The sequence below is a fragment of the Sminthopsis crassicaudata genome, chromosome 1, assembly GCF_048593235.1.
Source record: "Sminthopsis crassicaudata isolate SCR6 chromosome 1, ASM4859323v1, whole genome shotgun sequence".
NCBI lineage: Eukaryota > Metazoa > Chordata > Mammalia > Dasyuromorphia > Dasyuridae > Sminthopsis > Sminthopsis crassicaudata.
This window is the reverse complement of record NC_133617.1, coordinates 571,110,292-571,130,197: the sequence shown is the minus strand read 5'-3', so window position 1 is coordinate 571,130,197 and position 19,906 is coordinate 571,110,292. Positions and strand designations below refer to the sequence as shown.

The window sequence follows — 19,906 nt, the reverse complement described above, 5'->3', positions numbered from 1 at the left end:
AAATCATTAAAATTTCTGATGTTAAATCATACAATCCCAATGACTGGAGAAAATAGCTTCTTTTTTGGATCTTCAATAGACATCCCCTGCAAGAGATTTCCAGTTATATTCCCCATAGGGTTAATTTCCAAGAAGGATGGTTATGGAAGTTGCGATGGAAGTATTGCCTTTCCTGGACTGTCCCCATTAGAATCTGGGGGAAGATAATGACCAAGGGGGATAATATCTCTTCCCAAGGGTACCTTCTTCCTTCAGTTAGCTTGGTAATTGGTGGGAATGACTGGACTCTTCTCCATGAGAGTAACCTCCAAAAAATGATGGCTATAAGGCCTGGTCTGCAAGCAGAATGAGAGATATTCTCTGGAGTGGAATTGTCTGCCTATTGGTGATACTTGATCAACAATTGCTGTTGATGGTTAAATGCAGTTGAGACATTCTAAATACAAGAAAACCCTGCATAAGGTTATTCTGAATGTTTCACAATAAAATAATAATAAAAATTTAAATAAAAAATAAAAACTTATTTTAAAAAGCAAAATAATTGCATAAATCCTAATTTAGATCATTTTTACATATTAATGTTTCTCAGAAAACAATGAGTTTTTTTTTATGACAGCCTTTAACTGAGTGCTCATTTTTTTTCACTATGCTCTAAAAGTGTGTCCACCCATAATATGATTGTAATGATGTGATTATAAATATTGACAACAGTACTTAAAAGAAATCATGTTGGTCAGAGCATATGATGAATGTATAGAACATCAGCCAGTAAAGTCTAAAAAGGAATGATGTACTGTACCTTCCAATCTTGTCAAATTATTGTGAGATGTCACTTTACCTACAGAATAACTCATGACTACTTGCATAGCATGTACCTTTACACGATGAGTCACATGACAAATATATAGTACTTTTCTCAAGCAAGACTGAGCTTAGTGAAAACCTATAACTGTTACTTTAAAAAAAAAAAAAGTAAATGTACAGTGCTTGACAATTTGAATTTTTACCTTGTCTAATTTATTTCATGGAACTAGGAGAATAAATTTTAAAATGAAACAAAAAACAATACAAGAACACAACAAAGAAACCAAAATGAACTCAAATGAGATAGCTAATTGATAGACAGATTTTTTTTTTGTATTCCAATGTTTTACCAATATTCTATAGGATCATCAACTTTGGAATTGGAGATTTAAAAAAAAAAGCTTTTTGAGGATAGAACTGATGAGCCAGTAATAAATAACTATGTGTCTCCATGAAAACCTTCAGGGAGATGCTTCTGCTCTCTTAGTCTGATAATGTAAGTAGAAGAAAGAGCTAGGGCTTACCAAGTTAAAAATGCTATTCCAAAATCAATGTCAGTATATGCAACGTAAATTTCATCATCTAAACTGGAATTGTATAGATTATTTTCCCCTGTATGGTGATGCCATATGGCTGTAACCATGGAATATCACATTCTTAAAAGAATCTGAATTATAAATATTGTAGAAAGTAAACAGAAAAACATAGTGGACTGAAGAAAGTTGATTCAGGCTCATATGACATAAATGATATAAAATATTTTGCAAAACTTAAAGCACTATATAATTGCTAGTAATATTAACATTTATAGGAATTCTTATTTTTGTTATCAGTAGTCTCTAATCATCATGATCCCATTCTGGTGATGATTTTATTACCTGAGCTTTCTAATGCATTCCTTATGAATAACACTAACATGCGTGTTAGTTAGTTAGAAAACATACATATAAATGTATGTATATACATACACATACACATATAGATATTTGTGGAGATACAGAAACAAACCCAGAAAGACGGAGAGAAGAACAAAGACAGAGACAGAAAGAGACAGAGATAGAGAGACAGACAGAGAGACAGAGAAACAGAGCACCCACAACAGGGGCTTACAGGTAAATGTTAAACAAGAACTTCCTCAAAAACAAAACAAAACAAAAACAATTTTATACACATGCTTTTAATTATAATCTTCATTATGAGAACTTTTTTAGTTCTAGGAAATTAAGAAAAATAAGTTAAGCCTTAATTTTTGGCAATTGCTAATATCTAAATTATAAATATTCACACTGAAAATCTGACACAAATATGGAACAAGTGTTCCATGATCAGAGATGGTGGTTGCACTCTTAATTATATTATATTATGAACAACATCAACAAGAAATAGCATAAAATGCATTGGAAACCTGGATATTTGTGACAAGAAAAGAAGCTGAAGTGGTTCTGGAGGGAAAATAAAGCATAAGGTGAGCCATCTCTGTGAACCATACAGGTTCTTCAATAGCCCTTTTCTCCATAAGGATCAAAATATATTTATGTAGATTTTTAACTAATTAATTGGTTTATGAAATATTCTCTCTTAGAGGAAATCACCAGCATTCATTTGTTTGTTCATTCAGCCATTCATCCAACAAACATTTAATTAATCTCACCCAATGCTAAGCTAGACTTTGGAAATAAACAGATGAAAAGGAAAACAAGTCCTAACTTCAAAGAATTTCTATTCTATTGAAGAAAATCAAAGTACATACTTGAAAATATCAGTATCTATGCAGCTAGTGTAATCGGTAAAGCCCTAGGCCTACTAAATTAAAATCTGGGCCATAATTCTAACTGTATGACATAAGGCAGATCATTTAATAATATTTACCTCAGTTTCCTTATCTATAACATGAACTGGAGAAGGAAATGGCAAACCACTCCAGTATTTTTGCCAAGAAAATGCCAAATGGAGTTATGAATAGTATTTAACTGAAACAAGTGAAAAATAACAAAGTGAAGATAACAATAGCAATCATTTTGTGGGGTTATTGTGAAAATCAAAGGAAATAATACTTATAAAAAGCTTTCAGCACAGTAATTGGCATACAAAATAGGCACTATACCCCTTCCTTTTTCTAGTCAGATGTTCATAAGATTTGTAATTGGATCTTGATGGTCAGTGGATCTGAAATGCCATGCTAGAAGGGACCAGATAAATAATCAGGTTTAACCTTCACATTTCACAAGAAACAGAATCCCAGAAGCTAAATTATTTGTCTACTCCCATTCACTCTGTAAGAAGAGATAGAATTTGAAGTCAAATCCTAGTTCTCTGTCCACTACACCCTATTTTTTTCCACATTCAGCTGCACTAATGCCAGAAATAATCTAAAGTCAGTGTTTGGAACAAACTACCACGAATATCTCTGGACTGAGCAGGTATTTCAATTTCTTGGAGTTTTGTACACAGATAATAGTGTTTAGTATTTATAGGACTTCTATAACTATAGCACTGTCCATATTTCTTCTCAGAGCAGTTTGTTTTCTGTCCTTGCTGCTATTTCCCTTGATTTTTAGTGTTGAATTGTACTGACTTTGTTCTGGCTTTATTTTCTTTTATAGAACCATATTTTCCAACTTCAATTTATTTTTAGTTTAGATATTTTATGTGTCCATTCTCTTTAGAGTTTAAAAAAGATGGGTAGTATTGACCATATAAAGCTATTAAGGTAACCATTTTGAAACTTCTTTTTTAAAACTTTGCTGTACTATAATGATTCTTGGAGCTTTTAAAAATAGATGAAACATAGAGTATAATAACTAGGAAATATACACATATCAACTTATTTCTCAGCATATGAAGGAGTATGATATAAAACACATATCATCTTATATAAATTAAGACTTTTAAAAAGTCATCTTTTTCTTTTCCACCCCACAAATGATACATGAAAAATGTCATGTTTTTGCCTTATCTGATCACAGAGTTATCTGCAACTCTTTGGAAATGTGTGCATTGACTCCTCCTGCACCTGGCCCTAACTCAGGAGGAGATAGTAAGAAAATAAACATTATATGCGGGGAGATAGTTGAGTGGATAGGATGCTGAACTTAAAAGTCAGGAAAACCTAAGTTTGAATCCAGTCTCAAACCCTCTCTATTGTTATCATTCTGGGTAGATCACTTAATCTTTCTCTGCCTTAGTTTGTTCATCTATAAAGTGGGGGTACACTTTTTACATGATTAGTATAAGAATGGAATGAAATAACATATAAAGCATTTTGCAAATCATTGAGCTCTATATAAATGTCATGTTATCAAAATACAGCTATGTAATGCAATGAATTGGACTTGGAGTAGAGAAGATGAGTTGAAATCCTATCTCAGATGCTGATTGTGTGATCCTAGGCAAATCATTTAATCTCTTTTAACTTTAGTTTTCCAACTTGAAAAATGTGGATAATAATAAGAGGACTTATCTTATAAGGATCTATTGAAATAGCATATGTAAAGTATTTTATAAACCTTAACATGCTCTATAAGGGTTAGCTATAATGATTATCATTATTATGACTATTGTTAATTATCCTGGTGACTTTCCACCTCAACTAATATATACAAATATAATTAAGAAGGAGTTAAAGATTCTATAGTTGGTCATACATCTTTCAGTACATAGTTTCTCTTTCAAGGTTACTTTGAAGTAGTGACTTTGAAAGGAAAAAATGCTATTAAAATGGATTTTAAAATAAACTTTTAATTTATTTAATTTTATTTAAAATAAACTTTTAATTTAATTTAACATTTTTAAAAATAACTTTTTTTCATATTTCTTCTTCTAACTGTTCTCATAGGAAAAAATAGGAGAAAAAAGCAAAACCAACGAAAATATAATGTGCAATGTTCCACATGGACCCTGAACTCATATCTGTGAAAGAACAGGGAAAATATGTCTATATCTCTTCTTTGAAGCCAAGCTTGTTCTTTATAGCTTTGCAAAATTTAGTTTAATTTTTTCTGTGCTTTTTTCCTTTTACCCATATACTGCCTTAATCACTATATCTTTTTTTAATTTTAGTCATTCCCTATTTCCCTGTACTTATCATGCTTGTTATAGTCTTACCCAAGTGGCTAATGTGTTATATACTTGAGATACAAAGAGAATCCCTTCTAATGAATGTCCTATGTTCTCAAAGGCTAGGGAAAGAAGAAAGTGGGAGAAAATTCAGAAATGCTCTTGCCCATATAGGTTCTTTTTCTTTTTTTCTCTTTGGGACACTTACTATTGGTCTTGTTGGGTTAAAGGGTATACAAAGTCATATAGTTCTTTGGATCTACTCCTAGATCATTCTCCTGAATAGACAGAACAATTCACAACTCCATGAACAATGCAATATAGTCCCAATTTTTCAATATCCCATTCAACATTTAAAATTTTCTTTTTCTTTTAAGTTAGCCAATCTGATAATTGTGAGGGAGTATCTTAAAGTTTTAATTTACACTTCTCTAATATATAATAATTCAGAGCATTTCTTTCTGAGAAAGAGGTGATGGAATAAATAAGTATAATAAATTACACATGTTTTGGACATGACCAATATAGATATTTATTTTGTTTTGCTATGCATGTGTATGATGTTCTTGTTTTGTTTTTGTTTTTATTATGGAGTAGATCAAGGAAAGAAGAGCAAAAAATTAGATTCTTGTTAACTGGAAAAAATAAGCATAAAATGCTACAACTACATTGTTGAAATAGCATAAGTAGACAAGAGTAGATAATTAAGTGAAAATGTGTCCTAGACTAAAAAAGTTAAGATAATATTAATAAACAATATATCATATATAATAAGTGCCCTAAAGTATGAAAGAGAGGAGAAAATTTTATCAGGCCTGAAAAAGCTTTAGAAAATAAATATATTGTTTAGGTCTTATATTATAGATATTTCCTTGATGGAGGAATGTCATTAGTTATCACTTCTTGCATTTTTAGTCATTTTCCTTTTGCTGACTTCTTTTCCCTGAACTTCCTTAAGAATGCATTTAGTTAGTATCCTTTGTCTTTGTATGTGTTTCTTTATATAAATGAGACATTTCAGAGATAAAATTAAATAAGAAAAATATAATTCTAGACAAAATTATAATAATTATACAATGCTGATTTAAAGTAAAAAAGCTATTTTAAAAATGTGAGAGCATCAAGCAATGAGAATTTCATTCAATTTGTTAAATGAACTTAACAAGTCCTATAGGCCTAGTATAATATTTTGCATTATAGTATAAGTATAAAGGCTAAAGTTAAACTGAAAGCTTATCTCAGGCATGATTTTTAAAAACAGATTATTGGGAATATTTAGTTTCTGTAAATCAAAGTTTGGGTTAGTTTCCTAATTCTTTTTGATATGTAAAAAAATACCAGATATACAAGAAATCTTCCTCCCCACAGACCAATTAAATAAAGCTTCATAGTCATTCCTTTTTTGTTACTCTGTACTTCTATGACGCAATTCAACAGTTATATAAAATAGATGACAGGAAGAAATAACATTATGATTAATCTCCAATCAAATTCCAAAGTTATAATAAAATTTCCCATTTTTTCTTTTGAGTTCTTGTAATATTTTTCTATTTTTAAATTTTTAATGATTTTGAGACTGTATTGCACAATACTATTAAACTGCATATAATTGAGTCCTACCAAATTCTTCTTATAACACAAATATGATACAGAAACTTAAAGCAAAAAGAGAGAAGAGAAGAAAGAAAACTATAGAACAACTTCCCTAATGAATATTTGTGAAAAGAATTTAAATAAAATTCTAGCAAAGAGATTACCATAACATATTACAAAAATCATACCTATGACCTGTGTTCTGATAGGATTTATATCAGGAAAGCAGAGTTGGTTCGATATTAGGAAAACTAGCAGTATAAGTGATCAGATCAATAACAAAATCAATAAAAATCATATGATTATCTCAATAGATGAAGAAAATGCTTTTGACAAAATATAACACCAATTCCTATTTAAAAAATACTAGAGCGCATAGGAATAAATAGAGCTTTCCTTAAAATTATAACTGGCATCGATATAATACTATCAGCAAATATTATCTATAATTAGGATAAGATAGAAGACTTTCCAGTAAGGTCAATGCAATATTATAAATATGTTCAGAAAAATTTGGAACCAACCCAATGAAGAATACTGGAGTTGCTTTCTATATTTGTGGAAAGAATATCCAAAATGAAAAAATTAAAAATTTTTGACACCTTCCCATATTTGTGTTTAATATATATATATATATATATATATATGTTTATGTTTCTTTCTGGATATTGAAATACTACATATATGTATGCATATGCATATATATTCATATGCACATCTACATATATTTAATATCCTCAATTTATGTATACTTAGAATTCATTTTCTTCCTTTAGTGAAAAATTTTAAGAAAATATATTTTTCTTTACATCAGTTTTTTCCTCCTAACTTTGATTTTGATATGCATATCTTTAGTTGCATAAGAGAAGATAATATTTATGTTGTTTACCACTTAAATATGATGATATTACCCATTGGGTTCTGAAAAATAACTGAAATTTTGCAACATGGCACTGTGGAAAAAGAGATAAATTTGAAATCATGGGGTCAAGCTCTAAATATCTACTGTGATTTCCATTACTTTTGTAATGACTGTAGACAAGGTCAAGTGTCTCTAGTCATCAGCTGCCTGATATGTAAAATGAGAAGATTGGACTAGCAAACATCTAAAGCCACTTTCAGTTCTGAATCTTATTATCCACAGAATGCCTCAACATGACTAAGAATTCCTACTCTCATTCACTGAAGTATTCGTTGTAATAAATAATCAGCCACTACTTTTAGTGCTATAGATTATTGAAATAATGACAAATAAAACTTAACAAGGTGGTTTGCTTTTTGGTAGTCAAAATCACGAGTCCCTTCATAGTTCTTATCTCTCCAAATGCATTTTCTGACTTCTTTGCGGCTTTTATGAGAGTATCACATAAATTTTCTAAGTAAAATCACCTCTAATATATTTGCATGTCAATAATAAATTCCACAGCAGTGTTGAACTATAGATAAATACATACAGAGTGATAGAAGTTATGTGGTAATACAAGAATAAATCAAAATCACAACTTTATCATTTCACTAATAGCTAGAACAGGGAAACTCATGTATAATTTAATATAAAACAGATATTCTTAGCAAGTATTCTTAGAGAGACTGAGAGGATCTTCATTATAAATGTAACAAGAAAATAAGAAGATTTTTTGAGATAGAAGTCAATTTAGAGATCATCTAGTCCAGTCCTTTTATTTTACAGATCACATATTGAGATCTAGATAGATGCTTTACATGAAATAGCTATTAGCAGAGAAGCTACAGTTCATATCTAGGTCTTTAACAATACCAAAGTACTTCCCTGGAAAAAAAGTGGAAGTTTCCAGAAATACATATAAGGGAAGCAGAGAAGAAGGGAGAAATTCTGATTAATATACTTTTCAGCCAATTTATCCCATTAGGACAGCTATATATTGCTGGCTGAGAACAAAATTCAGAACTGAAATCATTTAGAAAGAAGGAAAAGCAGATGAAAGAGGTTAAAAAAAAAAAAAGGAGGGTGTTGGCCCAATCTCCAAGGAATCTGTAAATTACATTTGCATAGGACTCCAACAGAGGAACTAGGAAACAGTGGCTAGTTGGAATAATGTGGAGGCAGATTCCAGAGAAGACTCACAGACTAAGATGGAGAGTAAAATAGTGAATTGATAAGGAAGATATATTCAGATTGCCCAGCATAGAAAAAAAAAAAAAAGTCAAGGACTCAAGAGAAGAGAGTATTATAAGATCGAACTAGATTGCCAAGGGGTCAAGATATGGAAAAAGTAAAGGTGATAGCCTGGGAGAAAACTAAGGGGAAATTCCAGAGAGAATACTGAAGGGCAATTTTACTTGCCTTTCATTATTTTATAATATAGGACATTGATGAATATAGAAACATGGGTCTAAAACTATAAGGATACTTGTAGCCCATCTAGTGCAAAGCTGTCATTTTTCAGATAGGAAACTAAGGCCCAAGGAGGTTAAAAGTAGCAAATCTTTGAAATGGGAATGGAAACTCTGACTCCAGAGTTCTTGATCATTGTTAGGAACACTCAGGGAAATAACCACATAAGATTTCCTTTGTTGTTTCTGATTTTAATGCACTTATGAATTTTAAAACACAAGAATTATGATCTGAGTGGTCTCTGAGAAGCTGCATGTGCATTGAGTTTGCCTTAGGATAACATAACAGATACAGGTACGTTTGTCAGTAAGATTAACATTCTTGTTTGACATTCTCATTTGTACTATGTTTCCCCTCTTGTCAGGAGAATAACATTTTTTAATTCTGAAGTGGGAAAAATATTAAATCTTCTATACAATTTATCCTGTCTCTAAATTGTGATATACTTTGAATCTTACCTATTTTCATTTTAGACATATTAATCTAATAGATACATATACATGATTTATGTATGTGTATATTCACATAGATGTATACATACATATATATATGCACACATGTGGATACATATACATATAGGTTTTAACTAACAATTTATATACCTTTCAGAGATCATAGTTTCAGAGACTCCAATTCATTTATTTTATGGATAAGAAAGTTTAAGCCTTGAGCAACCCAATGACTTGTCCAATAATACATGGGCAATACGTGACAGAGACAGACTGAAACTAGATCCTCTAATTTTAAATTTAGGAACTCTTTTCACTCCACTTTGCTGACTCCTCCTTTTCTATAGGGTCATGACCACATTGGAGAAATTGGAGGCATTATTCCATTCAGGAATATCCAACTGTCCATTAAAATCTGCAAAGTTCATTTTCAGATGAAGAAATTAAAGCCATCTCTAGCCATACGAAATAAAAAAAAGTTTTAAATCACTGCTGATTAAAGAAATACAAATTAAAACAACTATGAGATACTGCCTTCCAACTAACAGATTTATTAATATAACAAAAAAAAAAGAAAATGATAAATTCTGTAAAGGATGTAGTAAAATTAGGACACTAATGCATCAGTAGTAAAGTTGTGAATTGATCCAACCATTCTGGAGAACAATTTGGAACTATGCCCAAAGGGTTATAAAATTATACAAGCCCTTTGGCCTAACAATATCTCTATGATATCTGTAGCCTAAAAAGATCATTAAAAATGGAAAAGCACCAATAGGTATAAAAATGTTTATAGTAGCTCTCTTTGTGGTAGCAACGAACTGGAAATTGAAGGGATGCCCTTCAATTGGGGAATGGTTGGACAAATTATGATATATGAATGTAATGGAATACTACTGTTCCAAAAGAAATGATGAGCAGGCAGACTTCAGAAAAACCTGGAAAGACTTATATGATTCTGAGTGAAGAGAGTAGAACATTGTACAGTAACAGAAACATTGTGTGGATGATTAGTTTTGATAGACTTAGTTCTTCTTGGTCACAAAATGATCAAAGACAATTCTGAAAGACTTATGATAGAAAATGCTACCCACATTCAGAGAAAGAACTATGGAGTCTGAATGAAGATTTAAACATACAGTTTCACTTTTTTTTTCTTTCTTGTGGTTTTTCCCTTTTGTTCTATTTCACAACATAATTAATGTGGAAATACATTTTGTATTATTTTATATCTATAATGTATATCAGATTGAACACTGTCTTAAGAAGGGGTGAAGAAATGAAGAAAAAATGGAAATCAAAATCATTTAAAATAAATATCAAAAATAATAAATTTAAAATAAAATAAAATCTGCAAAGTTCTCCCTACCATCTTTTGACCCAAGGGACATGAAGTAGAAATATGATTTTATTCAGTGTTGTCAATTCATATTTCAGCCTTTTGGTAATAGCTGAACATAGTTTGTATCTCCTAACTCCTATTGCTCTCAAAGGTATTACCATCTTTCCAGTCTCCCAGTTTCATAGCCTCAGAATTATTCTGGAATATTCATTCTTTGACATTTCAAACATGTAATCACCTGTGAAATCTTGCCCTTTCTGTGTTCACAGTGTCTTTGCCAGCCAACCCTTCTCTCTACATAAACTCAATTTATCTTAATCTTTTACTACCTTTTGCCCATAATATTGCAACAGAATTTTAATTGTTCACATTAACAAGCATTTATTAGGTTCCTTTTATGTGTCAAGCACTTTAGTAAGTGCTGGGGATAAAAAGAACTGAAGGAAACACACATACACACACACACACACACACACACACACACACACATCTCTACTCTTAAGGAGCTCAGTGAATTGGAGCAGACTTTCCAAAACTGCTACATACAAAAAAGGAGGAAAAAATTAATAGGGAAGGCAGCAGAATAAATGGGGGTATTGGGAAGAATTCTCTAGTTGTACTTTCTCCTCATTCTAATACACTTTACACACCTGCCAAAATAATTTTCCTTAAGATCAGATATGATCATGTTCATTCATCAGTTCCAAGGGTCTCTTATTACTGCTAGGGTAAAATATAAATTTTGTTCACACCACTTCACACTTTGGCCCCAATTAGTTTTATAGCTTTACTGGATATTTCTCCAGACTTTAATAGAGTGGCTACAAGCTATAATTCAGCTAAACTAGCCTTCTCTTTGTTCCTCACACATGATTTTCCATGTCCTATTTTGGTGCCCTTGTCCTCACCATAACCCATACCTAGAATGTATCATTCTCTCCATGGCCTCATAAAATCAATTTTTTTTCTTTTGAGAAGCAGCTAAAGTAGTGTCTTCTGCATAAAGCCTTTCCTGATCCCTAACTTCTTAGTTCTCTCCCTCCCAAACTGCATGCTATTTAGTTACTTTGTCTGTATTTTAATTTATTCACATCATATTTATGCTTTAGGTATTTTCAAATCTATTTCTTGTCTCACTTATTAGAATGTACACTCTTTGTGAATAAAGAGTTGTCTTCTTTGAACTTGCATGCCCTGTGGCCTAGCAAAGTGCCTGTCACAAAGCAAGCAATTAATAAAAACCTGCTATTTAGTTCTTTTTTGTATTTAATTTTTTTGAGTGTTGTTGGTGGGAGGATAGAAAGAAGAAGAAGCTGTGTGTGGCATATTCCAGAATGCTTGAAAGCCCAACAACACACACAGTATCTAAGGAATTACTCACTAATTTGGCCAACCCTAGGTTATAACAATGATAAAAAAAATACCTTATGCTGTCTCTTGCTGATGTGTAGTCCAATTTGTCAGGAGAAATATAAAAATTATTGCTTCCTTCCATATTTTTATGTGAACTTTTATGATTTATGAGTCTCATTAACACATAATTTCAGAAAAGACCTAACTCTCACTTCACATGAAGCACATGCATTGTCTTTGTGGTAATGGATTGTAGTGGTGTAAATTACTACAAAAAAAGTAAAGCAGTTCATCCTTAGATTAACACTTCAATTCTTTCGAAACATCTCAATCACATAAAGGCATTTCTATAATGGTTATCTAATTGATCAAGAGCTAATGTGAAAATTATATATATATATTCTACCATGAGAAAACATAGTAAGCTGCAGAATGAATGGGGAGGGAATATAGTTACATGATGAAAGTAGATGGGCCAAATAGGCAACAACTTTTTTTAATCCACTTTTCTTTTAATTAGAGAGTTTTCTCTTAGTCATTAATAAAACCCTACTAAACTGCAAAAACTCCATCCTTTACTAGTGTAATTTCAATAATACACATACTTTCCCTTAGATATGATGAACCATCTTCATTTCCAAAAGCAATGTTAGGAACAAGAATGATATTAGTTTTATTCCTGGAAATTTAATCATGTCATATTTAAACATGCATTTAAATATTCAGATTTTTAGGACATATTGTGGGACACATACATCAAAATATGAATGCAGTGATACATTATTTTCAATTAATGAACTAAAGGTCTATCAACTTCTATAGCTATGGATTTTCATTATCACATCATGGTTTCTTAAAAATACATGGCAAGGAGCCTTCTATTCCAGTGAGGATAGACTTGCTCATTCTAGTTAATCATTTTTTTTTCCTTTCATGGTCTTTATGAAGATGTCTCATTGAATATTTGGGCTTATGTCCTTTAACAGTACCAAGGGACTCTTAAAAAAAAACCCAAATTAGGAGACTGATTTGAGTTCATCTTGCAAGTGTTTCAACTAAAATAACAAAACTTATTAGAATAAAAGTTCAAAGCAATTAAATTAAACCTGGTCTTCCTACCATTTTATCAACAGAAGAGGATGTGTATGTCAAGCAATTTGTCATTAATTCTTAATTTAATGAACAAACTTCTTCTAAATATATTTTAATATACAACAATAAAAATATTCTACATAAATTTCAGGCAATCAATGAAGTTACAAAATTTATCCTTAACCTAATTTAATTATTACTGATAAATGTTTGATTAGGTAATAGAGTTTTGTAATAACTATTATTTTCATATAATTAATTATAATGGCATAATTAGAAAGCCTTATGAAAATTCCAAATAACAGCAGGATTCTTTACAATGTACAGCGTTGAAATGAATGAATTAGAGTAATGGGTCCACATCATTATTTTTGAAAGGTATACAATAAGATTATTTAGTTTGTTTAAGTATAAAGGAGTTATCTGTAATTAGTATTTTAACTAGATGGATAGACTTAATAAATTGGAGCCAACAGGCAAATTTGAAGGCAGTATAATTCCTAAATTTTTTTGAAAATGGAAAGTAACTTAATTTCTCTTATAAATATAGGGTAAGGCTGAGAGTATTGTTAAATATGTGAAGGCAAAATCACAAGAAAAAATAGCAAAGTTAGAAATATAGAAGGAGTAAAGAACACAAATATCTATGATTGATGGTGAACTGGAAAGGACAACCTAAAATAATAAATAATAACACAAGTCCTTGTCACACTAACATTTCCAATCATCATAATGGCCAAAAGAGATAATGTGTTGAATAATTTGATGTGGGAGGACAGTTTACCAATTTTTAAGATAATTCAACAAAAAAAAATGACTTTTGAAATAAGTAACTTGTTAACAGATAGCCTATGAAACAAAACCAGGAATTTTATTTGTTTCTCCAATTTTATAGCCATTGATGAATTTTTAATCCTTTAGAATCTAAAGATATACCACTGGTCACCAAAATATTAAAGAAGAACTTAAAAATTTGGTTTCTTATCTGTTCTTAATAGTAGTTGTATTTGTAAAGATATGGGTAAATTTGTCAGAATGATATAATGAAAAGAATGTTGGAATTTGAAAGGAGGAACTGAATCCATATTCTAGCATTATAATATAATCACAAGAAATGTATGATATCTGAAATCCCTTCCAGGTTTAAACATACAATGCTATAGAACTTTATTCTCTCCTTCTTTATCTTCATTTTAAGAAAAAATCAATACAAAAGAAAAAAAAGTTATTCTCTGTAATGCAATAATGCAAGAAAATCCTAAAAAGACTTTTTTAAAAATCAATAGTATTTTATTATTCTAATTGCATGTAAAATAGATTATAACATTCCTTTTTATAAAATTTTAAGTTCAATTTTTCCTACTTCCCTCACTCCTTCCCACAACAGCAAGCAATGTTATAGATTATACATGTACAATAATTTTAAACATATTTCCATACTAGTCATCTTGTGAAATAAAAATCCAAACAAAAGGGAAAAAGCTATGAGAGAGAAAAAAAGCATACAAAAAATAGATGAAAATAGTATGCTTCCTCAATTCTCTCTGTACAGGGAGCTTTTGAATGGAACATACTAGATAGACTTGTCTTTTTTTACAATGAAAAAAAAATGTGGACATAGTTATGAGCTCAATTTCACATCTATCAACAAGTATAAAGAACTAGTTTGAACTAATTTGTATTCTCTTTAGTAAATGCTGCTTCTGCATGAAAATGTGATTAAATAGTTAAAAAAACAAAACAAAACAAAAAGTTGATAGCAATATGAATGTGCTCAAGAAAGATTGCTGGCATTATATTGACTACCTTAGTTCATGCATAAGTTAAATAAAGCTTTGCTATGACCAAAAAAGTAATAATAGTATGCTTCGATCTATTGTCTACATAATTCTCTCTCTGGTTGCAGATGGCATTTTCCATGTCAAGTCTACTGCAATTGTCTTGGATCACTGTATTGCTGATTAAATCTATCATAGTTTATCATCATATAATCTTGCTGTTACTGTGGCACAATGCCTTCCTGGTTCTGCTCACTTCACTCAGCATTAGTTCACGTAAGTCTTTCCAGATTTTTTCTGAAATCATACTCCTCATCATTTCTTATACAATAATAATATTCCAATATTCCATTACATTCATATACCCTAAGACATTCAGGCCTTCCTCAATTGATGTGTATCCACTCAATTTTTAGTTCCTTGCCATTACAAAAAACAAAAAACAAAAAAAAAAGACCTCATACACACATTTATGCATATTAGTCTTTTCTCCTCTTTTATGATCTTCCTGGGATACAGACCTAGTAGTGATCCTGCTGTATCAAAGGATATACACAGTTTTATAGCCCTTTGGGCATAATTCCTAATTGCTCTCCAGAATGGTTTAATCAGTTCATGAGTTCACCAGCAATGCATTATTACTGTTCCAGTTTTTCCCACATGTCCTACAACATTATCTTTCCTGTCATCATCGTCAAAATGGTAAATGTGAGGTGATATCTCAGTATTGTTTTAATTTTTATTTCTCTAATCAACCATGATGGACTTATGATGAAAAATCTTGTCCATCACCAGAGAGAGAACTGATTGAGTCTAAATACAAATTGAAAAATAATTTTTAAAATTTTATTTTTCTTGGGTTTCTATTTTGTTTTATGTTTTCTTTTATCACATAATATGGAAATTTGTCTTGCATGACAACACATATATAATCTATATCAAATTGCTAGCTTAGGATGGAAGGAGGAAAGGAGGGAGATAATGTGGAACTGAATGTTAAAAATGAATGTTGAATATTCTTTATACATGAGGTTAAGAAAAATAAAACAGCATTAAAAGTACATTATGTGAATATGCCATATATATGTATGTATGTGTGTATATATATAAATATATTTGTGTGTATACAAAATATGTATATTATAAATATATGCATGTATTCACTGAATCTATATATAGTGTTTGTATGATTTAACAGCTTGTGTTCTTGCACAGACATTATTCAAAAGCCCTCAAAACTGCTCACTTTGAATTATTTGTTCTTTTTTGTGGCTTTCTACTTCTTTTACTTTTTCTCCTTTCCTACTTTCCTACCACTATATCTGATATGTTTCTTTCTTTTGTTTATATAACTCTCTTGACTCTGGCCTTCCATTTACATCAGTTTACTCTACTTCCAAAATAAGGAGGGAGAGAGATGAAGAGAAGGGAAAGGAATGGGGAGAGAAGAAGGGGATAGAGAAAGATATATATAGAGATAGAAAGACAGAGACATCAGAGGCAGAGACAGAGAGAGAGATACTGATAGGGATATAGAGAGACAGGCACAGAAACAGAGAAGAGAGAGAGAAATAGAGATAGAGACAGAGAGACAAAAATACAGAGACACAGAGAGTAACGGAGACAGAGAAAGACAGAAACAAAGATAAAGAGATTCTCATTATTCTCAAGGGATATTTCTCATTTCTCTCCTAACATCCTTCCATCTTGCATTTCTAAAATTCCATTATTTTAATAAACTTCAATACTAGGAGGTTGAATTATACTTTAAAATCCAATAATCATAGTACTTGTCTATAACTAGGCCTTTATAGTTTATGGATTATTTGCTTTTGATTTTTGTTACAACAACCTATGGGATAGGGCAAGATTCTAAATTTTAAGTTGGAAAAATTCTTAGAAGTCATTTATCCCATTTTTCCACTTCTCTTAGCATCAGTTCTCTCTTTTGTAAAATAATTTATTCAGTTTGCAAGGTTTCTAATACAAGTATTTTGCTCAAAATACATTTTATATTATGCCGTATTGGCCTCATAATTTTTTTTCTTTCTTTTTCTTCTTATAAATGAATCTTCTGACTTCTTGTCAGTGCCTTTTTACTATGGCATAAACTCATAGATTGATATCTGGAAAAGCCCGAAAAAAGTCGTGAAGACTTTTTAAACTTTTCCTATTTGGCAGAAACTAGGCATTGACTCACAATTAACACCATACACCAAGATAAGGTCAAAATGGGTTTATAACCTAGGCATAAAAAATGAGATTATAAATAAATTAGAAGAACATAGGATAGTTTACCTCTCAGATCTGTGGAGGAGGAAGGCATTTATTACCAAAGAAGAACTAGAGATCATTATTGATCACAAAATAGAAAATTTTGATTATATCAAATTGAAAAGTTTTTGTACAAACAAAACTAAAGCAGACAAGATTAAAAGGGAAGCCACTGATAAAAGATTTTTACAATCAAAGGTTCTGATAAAGGCCTCATTTCCAAAATACATAGAGAATGGACTCTAATTTATAAAAAATCAAGCCATTCTCCAAATGACAAATGGTCAAAGGATCTGAACAGACATTTCTCAAAGAAATTGAAACTATTTCTAGCCATATGAAAAAATGCTCCAAGTCATTATTAATCAGAGAAATGCGAATTAAGACAAATCTGAGATACCACTACACACCTGTCAGATTGGCTAGAATGACAGGGAAAAATAATGCACAATGTTGGAGGGAATGTGGGAAAACTGAGACACTGATACATTGTTGGTAGAATTATGAATACATCCAGCCATTCTGGAAAACTATTTGGAACTATGCTCAAAAAGTTATCAAGTTGTGCATACCCTTTGATCCAGCAGTGTTACTACTAGGCTATATCACAAAGGTATTTTAAAGAAGGGAAAGGGACCCACACATCCTGTAGGTGCAAGAATGTTTGTGGCAGCCCTCTTTGGGCCAGAAACTGGAAATTGAGTGGATGCCCATCAATTGGAGAATGGCTGAATAAGTTGTGGTATATAAATGTTATGAAATATTATTGTTCTATAAGAAATGACCAGGAGGAGACTTACATGAACTGATGCTGAGTGAAATGAGCAGGACTAGAAGATCATTATATACTTCAACAACAATACTATATGATGATCAATGCTGAAGTACGTGACCCTCTTCAACAATGAGATGAATCAAATCAGTTCCAATAGAGCAATAATGAATTTAACCAGCTACACCCAGAGAAAGAACTCTGGGATTTGAGTGTGAACCACTATATAGAATTCCCAATCCCTCTATTTTTGTCCGCCTGCATTTTTTATTTCCTTCACAGGTTAATTTTACCCTATTTCAATGTCTAATTCTTCTTGTGCATCAAAATAACTGTATGAACCTGTATACATATATTTGACATATACTTTAGCATATTTAGCATGTATTGGTGTACCTACCAACTGGGGGAGGAGATGCAGGGAAGGAGGGGAAAAAATTGAAGAAAAAGCTTTTCAACTGTCAATGCTGAAAAATTACTCATGCATATATCTGGTAAATAAAAAGATATAATAAAAAAAAAAAACAAACTTTTCCTACTTGTGATTCCTTTTTGCCTGAGAAACTTTTATATGATACAAGATATAATGGTTACATAAGATAGGTATATAAATCAAACATTTACTGATAACATCATAATTTCACCACTCACAATTCAGTTAGAAGACCCCATGTGGGATTGGGACCCAAAGTTTAAGAAACTGTAATCTAGATCAATCTCCCTATTTTATGAATTAGGAAACTGAGGCTCACAGAGATTAAATAAATTGCTTAGTGAAGTTTTCACTAGTAGTAAGAGGCAGAGCTAGGATTTGAAAAGCAGAGTCTTTTGAATAATAGCATCAATGCTCATTCTACTCTTTTGTCTCTTTATATTAATTCTTGTTAAATGTCATATATATTGGGTTACAATTTTTTTTAAATAAATTCTAGGATTTTTCTTTCTTTTTATGTTTTAAATGGGAAAAAAGGAGGGTAAAAGAGATGGTGAGAAAAAAGAAAACCATGAGTTCAATAGCTGGAAAAATCATATATGTCAGTAATGTAAGCACTAATTTGAAATTTATAATCATACCATTGAACACTCTCTAGAAGCAAATCTTCATTGTTGTTATTGGTTTTTTTTTTTTTTCTTTTGTTATCTGTCAGTAGTTTAAATAACAATTAGTACAGTTTCTCTAATGCATGGAGTAGACTTAACTAGAAAACTATATTTGTGATACTTACTGTACTGGCAGTTTCTTCCCATAAATTCACCAGGACACTCACAGGAATAGTTAGCAACAAGATCAGTACAGATCCCACCATTCTTGCAGGGTTCTGATTCACATTCATTTATATCTGAGAAAGAGAAGAGAGAAGAGGGAGAGCGAGAGCGAGAGCGAGAGCGAGAGCGAGAGCGAGAGCGAGAGCGAGAGAGAGAGAGAGAGAGAGAGAGAGAGAGAGAGAGAGAGAGAGAGAGAATTGAATGTTCAATGGGGAAAAAAAAATTGGATTACAGAAAAAAATCCACTTTTAGGACTATAAATTATACATTAGCCAAATATTCATGTCATTGTTAGTAATCTAAAATATTTTGTTTTTTGCCATGCTATGCATTTCCTTTAATGAACAAAAAGAAAAGAAAACATAATCAAATAAATATGATATTATCAATCAATGTGATTTGAAGCCAAATGGAAACAAATATTAGCTAGTAAAGACAGGGTCATGCAGGAAGTGGTTGGATTCCCCAAAAAATCCATGAATATTTGGAAATGTTTAATGTTCTCATAAAATTAAATAGAACAAATTAACCATAATCAGGAGATAAATTAATATTACTTCCAACATCTAGAAACCTACCCTGCAGCATTAGCTGGCACTAAGACAATATCACTTTATTAAAATTCTAACCGATACACTTGTTTGTTTTTTAATAGTTTCCCTTTAATGAATGAGCTGAGAAGCAAATCCAAGGCAAAAATTAAAACTAGTTATTTCCTAATCATAATAAATGTATAAAGAAAATAGATTTCTC

The 19,906-nt window shown here is 31.1% G+C and overlaps 1 protein-coding gene across 2 annotated transcripts in view; it reads right to left on the bottom strand.

Moving 5' to 3' along the window:
* Window positions 1–19,906, bottom strand: part of EDIL3 (EGF like repeats and discoidin domains 3) — a 685,096-nt gene that overhangs the window by 297,568 nt on the left and 367,622 nt on the right. For both annotated transcript variants that reach the window (XM_074282146.1, XM_074282145.1), the window contains one exon: window positions 19,114–19,227. In XM_074282146.1, the coding sequence (XP_074138247.1) occupies window positions 19,114–19,227 (114 nt within the window). The remainder of the gene's footprint in view (window positions 1–19,113; window positions 19,228–19,906) is intronic.